General features: G+C 43.9%; 1 protein-coding gene across 5 annotated transcripts in view; it reads left to right on the top strand.

Moving 5' to 3' along the window:
* Positions 1–11220, top strand: part of PDGFRA (platelet derived growth factor receptor alpha) — a 44376-nt gene extending 33156 nt beyond the window's left edge. For all 5 annotated transcript variants that reach the window (XM_084899785.1, XM_084899786.1, XM_084899784.1 and 2 more), the window contains 5 exons: positions 151–262; positions 1741–1840; positions 1965–2070; positions 4693–4934; positions 8288–11220. In XM_084899785.1, coding sequence (XP_084755911.1) covers positions 151–262; positions 1741–1840; positions 1965–2070; positions 4693–4934; positions 8288–8435 — 708 coding nt within the window. In that variant the 3' untranslated portion in view covers positions 8436–11220. The remainder of the gene's footprint in view (positions 1–150; positions 263–1740; positions 1841–1964; positions 2071–4692; positions 4935–8287) is intronic.
* The last annotated feature ends 1953 nt before the right edge of the window (positions 11221–13173 follow it).

Here is a 13173-nt window from a genome sequence, read left to right as displayed (position 1 = left end):
CAGGTGTCAGGCAGTAAATAGCACACCCAGAAGACGCTCATGTGGGCCAACGTTCTTCTTAGCCCAATAGAAAGAGAAGCTTTTCCTATTTCTGCTGCTGTAGATATCGGTGCATATGCTGGGTTTAATATCCTTTCTCCCTCCCTGCAGACCTTCCTCCCTGTGAAGTGGATGGCTCCTGAGAGCATCTTTGACAACCTCTACACCACACTGAGCGATGTCTGGTCTTATGGCATTCTGCTCTGGGAGATCTTTTCCCTCGGTATGTGCCTGACATCTCTATTTGCCTGGGCTGTTTAGAACAGCACTGGAGGGAACACGCTGTGTTTCTCCAGGCTCTGGGATGTAATCACTGTTAAGACACCTGGTGTGAGTAAAACACGCTGCAGCCGATTTATATGGCACATTGTGCCCGTATGACGTCTGGTGTGTGCCCTGCAGGATGAGATGGTGGTCTTGGGAAGCTGTCCCCTCACCCCTGGCCTTTCCCGTACTCTTCTTTGGGCTACTGCAGAGTGACTTTCTCCCCGTGGAAATGCTCCTGATGACACCCACTCATCAGCGGCTTTTCCACTTGGGACTTTGGGTTAAGTGGGTTCACCAGTGGAGATTGGCCATTCCCTCACATCATGGTGCTAGGCGCGCAGGTGAAAGGTGGTGTGGCAAGGAAAAGGGCATGGCTCCCCTTCCTGGTCATCATTGTGGAGGCGAGAAACCTAGTTGCTTGGTCAATCAGTCAGTTACCAGCTGCTGAACAACACTGGTGCCCACTGCTGCCAGGTGAGGGCTCTAAGAGAGGGACGATTCATGACCTTGACCTCCATTCGACAGTTCATCCAGGGAGCTAAGATTCACACACTTAGTGGTAAACTGTTGGGTCCTGATTTCAAATCCTACAGGAAGTCCAGAGAGAGGAGCGAGGAGCCCTACAGTCGTTTTGGAAGGTTTTAGAGAGAAGACTAACCTTGACCTGGCCTTTGCCATAAACATGTGAATGTTTCAGAATTTACTGTTACTCTACTATGATAGCACTGGCCCCCTTTTTCTTAGTTCTCCCTCCTTGGATGCGATGCCACTGTGGATCACCCCAGTGTGCGTAGTCCGTTAAAAGCAGAGAATTATCTCAGTATTTCAAGGCTCAATTTTGACTTGCATTAATTTTTCTGAACAGTTCTGGTGAAAATGACTTTTTGTGGCCTTCGTGATTCTTTTGCTTTCTATTTTGCTTTGTAGATATAGATCCCGTAGTCAGAACCATTGGAAAGCACTTTTGAGCTTTTCCTAGAGTCGTAGAATTTTTGCCTAGGGGTTCTGGACTTGACCAACCTAGAGTCTACCTAAAATTTAAGATTTGGGCAGGGAGATAACACTTCATTTAAAAAAATATATATATTTTATTGATTTTTTTACAGAGAGGAAGAGAGAGGGAGAGGGAGTTAGAAACGTCGATGAGAGAGAATCATCGATCAGCTGCCTCTTGCACACCCCCTACTGGGGATATGCCCGCAACTAAGGTACATGCCCTTGACTGGAATCGAACCTGGGACCTTTCAGTCCGCAGACCAACGCTCTATCCACTGAGCCAAACCAGTTTCAGCAACACTTCATTTTTTTGATAGAACCAGCACTTAATGGTGGGGATCCCCAAATGTTTTCTAAAGCTGCTGTGTCACCCCAGGTGATTAAAAAACACACAACACACTTGTTAATCCTGGTTGCTTCCTTTTTTTTGGCTTTCAGGTGGCACCCCTTACCCTGGCATGATGGTGGATTCTACTTTCTACAATAAGATCAAGAGTGGGTACCGGATGGCCAAGCCTGACCATGCCACCAGTGAAATGTGAGCCTCTCCCCATCCTGTGGGCCTTGTGTTCATGCCCAGTGGGCCTGTGTGGGGGTGTGTGTTGGGGGGAAGGTACCTGCTGCTCCTCCCTATGCTCATGATGTGTTCTGTGCTCCTCCAGCTACGAGATCATGGTGAAGTGCTGGAACAGTGAGCCGGAGAAGAGACCCTCCTTTTACCATCTGAGAGAGATTGTGGAGAACCTGCTGCCTGGACAGTATAAAAAGGTTTGTCTGTGGGACACCATGGATGCACCTGGACAGTACTATGCTAAGTGAAAGAAGTCAGTCAGAGAAAGACAAATAGCATATGTTTCACTTGTATGTGGAATTAAAACACACACACACACACACACACACACACACACACACACACACAAAATAAAGAAACAAAAACAGAAGTAAACTCATAGGTTCATCAACCATTTTGATGATTTCCAGTTGAAGGACTGGGTACAAAAGGGGAAGGGATTAAGATGTGTAAATTACCAGGTATAAAAACAGTCACAGGGATGTCAAGTACAGGATAGGGAATATTGTAATAACGATGTATGGTGTCACCTGGGTGCTAGCCTTATTGGGTTGATCACTTTATAAGTTATATAAATGTCTCATCACTTTGTTGATTACCTGAAGCTAATGTACTATTGTATGTCAACTGTAATTAAAAAAGAAAAAAATTATTTAAAAAAATGGAAGGTTTGTCTGGGCCCCTTAGGATGGGTGGAAAGGAATGAGCAAAGGGAAAAGACAAAAGCTGGTAGTGAGTGAGCGAGCGAGCAGCACTGTTCAACACTGTTTTAAAGGAGCATTTTCAAAGGAGGAGAAGGATTATGGGATCCAGTGGCTGGGGTTTTATTGGAATGCTCCCCAGGGCCCTCCCTGGTTGCCATGGTGAATGAAAACCCTCCTCTTCCCGCAGGGCTCCCCTTTCATCTTAAGGGTGCAACACCTGTAAGCACTTTACTCTCCAGATGTTTGGATATCTGAAGCTACTGTGCAGTTAGTCTCAGGGCATCCACAGCCATTACATTGCTAATTTGAATGCACTGAAATCCATGCAGAATTGGCTTTTGCCAGCTGACTGTAAGGAGCAACCTCAGCTGTTATCTGTGGCTCCAGCTGGTTTTTGTGTAGAATAGGAAACATTGTTCAAAGGAATAAATGCGATTTCATGGAACCAGGCAGGATATGTTAATGAACGAAACAACTCTCTGCTGAGACGCGGAGACGGAAACCCAGGCACACGTGTATAATAAACTGGGTTTCTTAGATTCAGATTAGTCGCCATACAGACTTTCTGTACTTTCTTCCTTCTCTTTCTCCTCAATGGGAGGCAGTGGTAGAAGGCTGCATACTGACCTGGAAGTGAAATACTTTTGTCTGTGGATTTTTCTCACTGCCATGGCAAGTCCCCAAAGTGAGGCATGGGGAACAGACGCTCTGGTTGGAAAAAATAGGTTGGTGGAAATAGACTGGGACTAGTGTTGAAATAAGGGTGTTTTTAGATCAAAGTTCCTAAGTTTTGAGTCAGATTTCTTCAATGGTTAGTGGTGACGTCAGGTATGGTGCTCCCTGTGGAAGTCTTGGTCACCTCTTATCAGGACCCACTCGAGCCGTGGAGAGGGTGTGGATGTGACGAGGCCAGATGCCCACGCTAGTCCGAAGAGGGGGTGTTTGTGGGGACGGACACAATCATAGCTACTAACTCAGAGAAGGGGCTTTCAGACCTGCCAGCAGAAGATTTCTGCCATTGGTGGCTCTTTATTTTCCCTTAATTTTTTTCCAATTGCAGTTGACCTTCAGTATTATTTTATATTAGTTTCAGATGTATATCATAGTGGTTAGACATTTATATAATTTATGAAATGATCCCTCCATAAGTCTAGTACCCACCTGGCACCATACATAGTTCTTACATTGACTGTTTCCCCTATACGGTACTTTACATCCCCAGGACTATTTTGTAACTGCCAATTTGTACTTCACCTTTTGTTCTCTGTATCTTTGAGTCCATTTTGCTTGTTCATTTATTTGTTCTTTAGATTCCACCTATAAGTGAAATCATATGGCATTTGTCTTTTTCTGTTTGACTTATTTCACTTAACATAGTACCCCGTAGGTTCACCCATGCTGTCACAAATGGGAAGATTTCATTCTTTTTTTATAGCCAAGTAAGATTCATATATATTATCACGTTTATCTAATTGTTGAGGGGCACGTAGGTTGTTTCCATATCTTGGCATTGAAAATAATGCTGGTTCCGTAGCCCTGAAACTAAGTCTGTGTGAGTGTGTGGGCCCTTTAAGAAGACACCTGGGATTCTAGCAGCCTTCCATCTCATCTATTGTAGATAAAAGGAATCCCTGCTGATTTTCATGATAGATGTTATAGGGGCTCCTCTTCCCAGCACTGGTGCTCCGGGCTGGAGAGCCCAGTGTTGGGCTGGGACCCCTTGCTTCTCAGGGGAGTCCTCCACAGCCGAGATATCCCTCCTGCTTTTTAACCACCACACGTGGGTGTGAGGCCAGCCTGTTTGATATCTGTGCCCTTCCTACATGGCTTCTTCTTTATATCCTTAGGTATAGGACCTCTTCTCAGCTAGTCTTCAGATGTTTCTCCAGTTGATTGTTCTATAATTTAGTTGTAATTTTGATGTGGTCACGGGAGGTGATGGCCCTTTTTGCAAGTCCCTCATCTCTGGGGACAGTTGACATCTGACTCTCCTTCAGTTGTCTAAATCCCACATCCGTAAGGTAATTTGGAAACACGGACAGTTAAAAGGAATAAATACATATCTGCAGTATGGTCAGTAACGCTTGAGTAACGATGTGCAATGAATGTTTGCAGAGTTATGAAAAGATTCACCTGGATTTCCTGAAGAGTGACCATCCTGCTGTGGCGCGCATGCGAGTGGATGCTGACAACGCCTACATTGGCGTCACCTACAAAAACGAGGAGGACAAGCTGAAGGACTGGGAGGGTGGCCTGGACGAGCAGAGGCTGAGTGCTGACAGCGGCTACATCATCCCTCTGCCTGACATCGACCCCATTCCTGAGGAGGAAGACCTGGGCAAGAGGAACAGACACAGGTAGATATGGGTGTAGCCTCAGCTTCCAGCAGCACTCCCTGCCACAGCCCTGCCCCTGCCCCTGCCCCTGTCCCTGCCCCTGCCCTGCTCCAGGTATCTTCTTAAAGGAACCACACCCACACCTGAAGACAGGAGCTATTGCCCAGATGACCAGGCCCCCGGCAGAGAATCTGTTTTAGGGGATCAAGGTGTAGAACTCCTAGTTTTGAAAACACTTCCATTTGATCCTAATATGTTCCCCTGGGGCTGGGGGAGGTGTAGGGGGCAGGGAAGGATGTGCTTCCCCGGTGGAGAATATTTGACCTAAGTCCTCAGGTAATTTGACCAATCTTACACAGCAACTGCGATTATTGAGATGCTATATTACTCTTTGGCTGCTTCCTTAATTAGTCATCCAGAAAGGTGAGAAGAGAGGCTAGACTGGGCTATTTGATGCCACATCAGTGCCTTATAACTCTAGCTGCAAGTTAGAATCACCTGGGGAGATTTTAAAACTACTGTTGTGCAAGTCTCACCCAGACCAAAAACTTAGAATCTCTGGGAGTGGGGCTCAAGCGTGCTCTGGCTGGTTTGTGTTTTCTTTTTAACTTTGTATTATGGAAGAGATCTAACATGCACAATACAAACCGTATTGGGAACTGACAGGTATCCATCACTTCCCTTCAATGTTTACGACCTCATGGCCAGTCTGCATGCCTAGCTGTATCTATTCCTCCACCTCTGCCCCCTCTGGAGTATTTTGAAGCACATCCAAATATCATATCATTTCATCCAACATATGAATGCGCCTACTCGCACTCCCGCCTCCCTGCACAATTCAGCCTGTAAGAGAGAGGGGATCCCCGAGCTGGGATGCTCTAGGTTTAGGCAGGCAGAGTCAGTGTGGTGGCTCAGGATGCTTGGCCTCGGGAGGGGCGAGGGCAGGAGAAGACAGGGCCTTGCTGTAGAGATTTTAAGAATTCTGGTCAGAGCCAATGGGAGCCAGGTCCCGGGCTGTAAGACAGGCACTGTGGCTTGGGAACCAGCTGTAATCCCAATTGTCAGCTCCGCCATGAAGCCTGGGGAGCATCAGGGATGGTCTGTGCTCAGTTTCTATGGGAGTTAGCTTTGGTGCCCACACTTCTGCCTTCTCTTTGGGAGATGGCCTGTCAGAGAGAGGAGCACGACAGGCCCAGGAGGGCCAGTGCCAGGGAGATAGACTCTCTGTGGAACTTGCCCCCAAGGAGGGGGCCAGCAGTCCAGATCACAGCATCTAAGAAAGTGTCATAAATGCACGCCCCAGCTGAGCCTGGCCAATAGCCAAGGGCTGACTCAGGCCCCTAGTCATTGGCAAGTCCCAGGAACACTCAGGTGCCAGGGGAGAGGGGATGTCAGGACTAGATGGTTGTCAAGATCAGCCAAGTGGACTGGGGTTCCCAATGAGGTTCCAGGACCAGGGTGTAAGTGGGGGTGTGGGGTGGAATATAAAGTAGTAACCGAGGCAAAAGCTCACCATAGGAAAGGGCACCATCTGTGGGGCTGGGAAAGGAAACTTCAGTCCAGTAGCCATTGATTTTAAGTTCATGCCAGGCCTCAGGGGCCTTGGGGTGGAGGGCAGCAAACTGTTCCCCAGAGGTTTCTACTGGGCCAGGCTCAGTTCTCTGCGTGGAAGTGACATGGAGAGGAGGGGACAGAGCTGTGGAGTCAGGCTGGGCTGGCAGCAGGAAACAGCTGACCGGTGGAGCCCCTCTGTGGTGTGTGTGAGAGCCGCCTCCTGGCTGACTGGCCTATAGGGTGGTTTAGATGCTGTGTAGTCAGCATGGTGCTGCTGCCACTCAGCGGGGAGAGGAGACCCTTCCTGCCTGTCAGCAGGTGGTAGTCTGCTTAGAGCTAAAAGATACCGGTATACATAAAAATTTAGCAATACAAGGCAGGAGAATCACAAAATACTAAGAGTTCAGAGAAGGAAGGACAGTCAGGGAATCGTGACAGGCTGATTTAGGGAAGATTATTTTCCAAAAGTTTTGTGAAAAATTTTAAATGTCCAGAGAAATTGAGAAACTACATTTCCCACTTAGATTTAGCAGTTGTCAACATTTTGTCACATTGCTTGCTCTATCTATCTATCTATCTATCTATCTATCTATCATCTATCTAATAGGTGTTGTGTGTTTCTTTTTTTTTTCTTTTTTTTTTAAAATATATTTTTATTGATTTTGTACAGAGAGGAAGGGAGAGAGATAGAGAGTTAGAAACATCGATGAGAGAGAGTCATCGATCAGCTGCCTCTTGCACACCCCCCACTGGGGATATGCCCGCAACCAAGGTACATGCCCTTGACCGGAATCGAACCCGGGACCTTTCAGTCCCCAAGCCGACGTTCTATCCATTGAGCCAAACCGGTCTCGGCAGGTATTGTGTGTTTCACATGCATACATACTCATACTTAACCAAATCGTTTGAAACTCTATCACACATCCCTTCAGATTAAGGATTCTCTCCTACATAACCACAATAGCATGGTTACGTATAAGAAAATTAAACTATTTCCTGATATCACCTAATATCTAGGCCCTATTCAAATTCAGGTGAGGGTTTGAGTACTAGCAATAATAATAATAGCTAACATTTATTGAGCATCTATTATGTCTAAGCATCATGCTCAGTGCTTTATGGTTATTACCTCATTTAATCACCCCAACAAATAGGAATATTGCCCGGCACCATTGTCATCCCATTTTACGGGCAAGGGAACAAGTTCATGGGGTTAAGTGACTAATGTCAAGTCCCATAGCTGCTAAGGGCCCATTCCAGACCTAAGACGTTCTGACTCTAGAATGTCCCCTCTATGCCACTATTCTAGCAAGTAAAAGAGCCTTCATGTGGGCCAAGAGGAGGGGAAGGAGGGCATTCCTGGCCAGCAGGGTGACAGCCTGAGAACACAGATTGGACATTCAGGAGGTTTCAGGGAGAGCAAGGGCCTGGCCTGGCTATGTTTGTTTGCCCCTAATTCACCCCTCTGCTTTTCCTTCCCTGTGCCTTTTGACCAGGCATTGCTTATTTTCTCTACCAGGAGTATTGAGTTAGGAAAGTAGACATTGTCTCAGCTTCTTAGCAACTTTGATGAAATATTTAGCAGAAGAGAAGGGAAGCTAAAGTGTGGACATGACCTGCGGACCTTGGTTTTCCAGGTGGCCCACTGCAGTGCGTTGGGTGATGAGTGGTAGAATCTTGCCCAACTGGGTAGCCCAAGTTTGAATACAAAGGGTCTTGCCAGAAGAGCTCCTTTGCCTTTGGGGGCCACCCTAGAAACGCTACCGTGGTCAGGTGGGGTTGTACGTGGCCATAACCTTTCCTTTTCTTTCCCTCCCCAGCTCGCAGACCTCTGAAGAGAGTGCCATTGAGACAGGTTCCAGCAGTTCCACCTTCATCAAGAGAGAGGACGAGACCATTGAGGACATCGACATGATGGACGACATTGGCATAGACTCCTCAGACTTGGTGGAGGACAGCTTCCTTTAACTTGCGGATTCGAGGGGTACCTTCCACTCCTGGAGCCGCCGTGGATCCTTTTGAGAAAACCACTTTATTGCAATGCAAAGTTTGAGAGGAGGACTTGGATGATGTGTAAAGAGAAGGTCCCAGCCCAGGGCCTCAGGGAGCCTTCTACATGTGAGCGAATGGGACATTTTGAAATGAACTTTTTCAGCGTTGCCTCTTGCAATGCTTCAGTAGCATCTCAGCGTGTGAAGTTTGGAGGTAGTTGGACAAGGAAATAATGGACCACACAAGACGAACTTTGTGTTTCAAGGCATTGGTGAGATTCCAACATACACATGTTTTGTGGCAACAACACTCCAGCATTGTAATTATGTAAATAACTCTAACCAAGGATGTGTTTAGTTTTGTATTAACTATCTGCTCTGGACCTCTGAAGAGACCAACCACTCAACCCATCCATGTACTTCCTGCTTGGAACCTGGTATCAGCTGCTGTTGAACTTTCTAATGAAGTACATGCAAAACCACTTTTGAACCTTAAAAGGTACTGGTACTATAGCATTTTACTTTTTTTTTTTTTTTTTAGTGTTAAAGAGATAAAAGCTAATGATTTTAATCAACCTTGTTTAATAGATTTGGGTCATTTAGAAGCCCAACATCTCATTTTTATATTGTAATCTATGTTTATAATAATACTACTGTTATCAGTAACGCTAAATGTGTAATATGTAACACGTTTTCCCTACAAAGAAAGCACAATTTAAAAAAAAAAATCCTTACTAAGTAGGTTGACAGTTTTTGACATTTATATTAAATAACATATGTTTCTCTATAAACTATGATAATAGCTTTAGTGGGTTAAAGTTAGTTGAACATAGAGAACCAAGTAAAAGTAGTGTCTTCCAGGAAGTCAGAGTTTTTACCTATGTACTGAATAGGTCCCCTAACCCCATTGTACTAAAAACAACTAACTACCCTCGGAAGTGGTGGGATTGGAAACCGACAAGCAAAACCCTTGAATCCTGAATATTCTCAATAGAAAGGCATCAGCCTATGACTAACATGACTTCTTACGGAAAATACAATCATCAGCAAGAAGATGGCATTTGCAGAGATTTTATTCATGCCTGGTGACAACTTTGGTGGACTCCAACGTATATGTTTTAAAAATTCTACAAACCCTAAAAGAGTCGGAAGAATACTCTGAACATGAGCCCTTTTTCTCTTCTCTCTCCCCAATGAGAAATAGTGTGAAACTCTGAGCCCGTAAAGGCATTGCCTAATGACGGCTGTGTGTGCCTTCACCTGGATCTTTGGTTCCCAAACGGAACTGGCAACCAGAATCCCCTGATGCTAACTCCTTGTCCCAGAGATTCTGAATGATTAAATCTGGAGGGGGAGGGAGATGCAGAAACCTGTATTTTTATAAACACCCTGGCTGTTCTGATCAGCCGGGTCTGGAAAATACCAGGGTAAGTTACAGGAAACAGCCATGGGGGGAAAATAATTTGAAATTAGGAACTGGGCTACTGTTGAAATCTGTGGCCTTTGGTCCATGCCACTTTAATGCCACACACCTGGCAATTGCTCTCCTTAATTTAACTTTTCACTCTTCACTGAGGCTCAGCATGCTAAATCTTGGTTGGCAGGTCTTCTAAAAGTGAAGGCACTGCTTCCCACAGCATGGGGGAGCTGACCTCTCTTTTCCCCCAGACCCCAACATGCATGCACAAAAATGATGCAATTTAGTGAACTAAATCTCTAGAACCAGGCCAATATTTTGGCGGGAAAAAAAAAAAGTTTTTCTGATAATTTTGGGGTGAGATGGGAGGACAAATTGTTACATCAATCCAAACTGTCAAACTGGTTGGTGTGGGTTCATTGGCATTCTTTGCAAAACTGCTTAATCTCTGACACCCTATGAATGAAACATGGGCTGTGATTACTGCAATCACTGTATACACTCCTGACAGGTGACGCTTTGAAAGATGTAAAAGCAATAACAAGGTACTTGACTACCTACTGGTGTACTCTCAATGCAAGCTCCAACTTTCTTATCCACCTTTTTCATAGCGTGAAGACTGAGCCAGATTGGCCAATTAAAAAAGCAAACCTAACTAGGTTCTGTAGAGCCAATTAGACTTGAAATACATTTGTATTTCCAGAATCACAGCTCAAGCACTCTGTTTATCACTCGCTCTCCTGTGTGTAGCCTTCTTCTGTTGGCACTTTGCATTTTGATGTTCCTTTGAGTCTTGAATGATATCAACAGGCTGGAGAAGATTTTCAGTCCAGCAGGTTCTAGTCCTAACAAATGTGCTCACCTGAGTTTGTGTATAATTTGCATTTTTTTGTTTTGTAAAAAAAACAAAACAGCATTTTCAGTGTATCACAGATTTGTTTCCTTATGGCCTACTGCAAATTCCCCAGATGAAAATTTGCCAATCATTCCTGCTTTCTGTGTTTATGAAGACAATCAAAGCTGGCCTGAGAAACGAAACTTGTGGCTTTTAAAATGATCTATGTTGTCCTTAAAATGTGGTCTGCCAACCTGTAACAAAATGGTCCTATTTTTGTGAAGAGGGACGTAAGATTCAATGATGTTATACATCAATATGTATATATGTATTTCTATATAGACTTGGAGAATACTGCCAAAACAGTTATGACAAGCTGTATCACTGCCTTTGTTTATATTTTTTTAACTGTGATATTCCCCCACAGGCACATTAACTGTTGCACTTTTGAATGTCCAAAATTTATATTTTAGAAATAATAAAGAGAAAAATACGTAAGTGTTCCCGAAACAGTGGTGTGGTGAATGTGTGAGAAGAACTAACTTGATAGGAAGGGTCTACAGATGCAAAATGTATTGCAAGTCCCCGATCATGTTTCTGTTTTTAAACGTGTAAATGAAGATCTTTATATTTCAATAAATGAGATATATATAATTTAAAATATTGCTAAGGTTCCAACCTTTTTATCTTTAGTTTAATCATATAAATTAAAGCAATCCTATTCAATTTATTTTCTTAGCAACATTCCCAGTAGGACTCTGTATTATGGTTTTGATGAAACCAATAGAAAATTTAAGATGTAAACTTTATGTAAGCTAGTCAGTTCTCAGGCTTAGCATTTGACTTAAAGATGATTGGCACTTGGCTAATCTTTGAGCCTATTTTTTAAAAATATATTTTTATTGATTTCAGAGAGGATGGGAGAGGGAAAGAGAGAGAATACATCAATGATGAAAGAGAATCATTGATTGGCTGCCTCCTGCATACCCACTTCTAGGGATCAAGTCTGCTACCTGGGCATGTGGCCTTGACCGGAATCAAACCTGGGACCCTTCAGTCTGCAGGCCAAGGCTTTATCCACTTAGCCAAAATGGCTAGGGCCTTTGACTCTATTTTTGTTTGCTTATTAGTGATAATAGCATATTATTGTTTTTAAAATTTTTATTTTTATTTTTCAATTACAGTTTACTGTCAACATTATTTTGTATTGATTTCAGTTATACAGCATAGTAGTTAGACAATCATATACCTTTTTAAAAAATATATTTTTATTGATTTCAGAGAAAAAGGGAGAGGGAGAGAAAGATCTAGAAACATCAGTGATAAGAGGGAGTTATTGATTTGCTGCCTCCTCATGGCCCCCACTGGGGATCAAGCCCGAAACTTGGGCATGTGCCCTGATGGGGAATCGAACCATGATCTCCAGGTTCATAGGTTGACACCCAATCACTGAGCCATGCCCAGCCAGATGACAATCATATACTTTAAAAGTGTCCCCCCTGATATTTCCAGTACCCATCTGGCATCATGCATACTTATTACGATATTATTGACTATACTTTCTATGCTGTGCTTTACATCCCATGACTGTTTTGTGACTACCAATTTATACTTCTCAGTCCCCTCACCTCTTTCACCCAGTCCCCCAGTCCTCTCCCCTCTGGCAATCACCAGTCTGCTCTGTGTATATGTATTATAGCATATTGCTGTGTGACGTTTTCCTGTGCAATATAAAGAGTACAGGACTGCATTTACTCTGAACAGCATTCAAGCATGACAAATGCATAAAGTGCAGAGTTAAAGTTTTTTCCCCACCACATCTTCCCTGTCCCATTTCCCAGAGGCAGGACTGCATCACTTGGTGAGTGTTTTTGTATCCTTGCGGTCCCCTTTTTGTGCATCTGCTGATACACATACCCACGCATATCTCAGCGATATTGCAGGATCGGTTCCAGACCAGTTGTAATTTTTGTTGTTGCTGTTGGTATAAGGTCTTTCCTTTAATTTGTAAAACACCCAACAGCTGGGAAGTGTAATAAAGCTATTTTGGCTTTATATTTAACCTAGATGGGATTGTACTTTAGATAATGCTTTTCTCTTTTTCTTTTCTTCTTAACGATACTGTAGACTATTTTTTAGAGCAATTTTAGTTCACAGCAAAATTGAGAGGAAGGCACAGGCCCTGCCCGCCACACATGCACAGCCTCTCCCTTCTCGCTATCCCCCACAGAGGGGCACATTTGCTACAATTGATAACATATCATTATCCCCAGAGTCCACAGTGCTTTGTATTGTAAATGCTATATTTAAAGGTCTCTGTGAAAAGTATATATATATATATATATATATATATACTATTTCCCCCATTTTTATCCATTACATAGTAGCCCACTGCATAGTATCCTACTATGTAAATATGCTATAATTTATGCCCTCATGTTTCTATTAAATGCATTTATATTT

Source organism: Pipistrellus hanaki (genome assembly GCF_964339955.1).
Source record: "Pipistrellus hanaki genome assembly, chromosome: 1".
Lineage (NCBI taxonomy): Eukaryota > Metazoa > Chordata > Mammalia > Chiroptera > Vespertilionidae > Pipistrellus > Pipistrellus hanaki.
The sequence above is the reverse complement of the archived record's forward strand: the minus strand, read 5'-3'. Positions and strand labels throughout refer to the sequence as shown.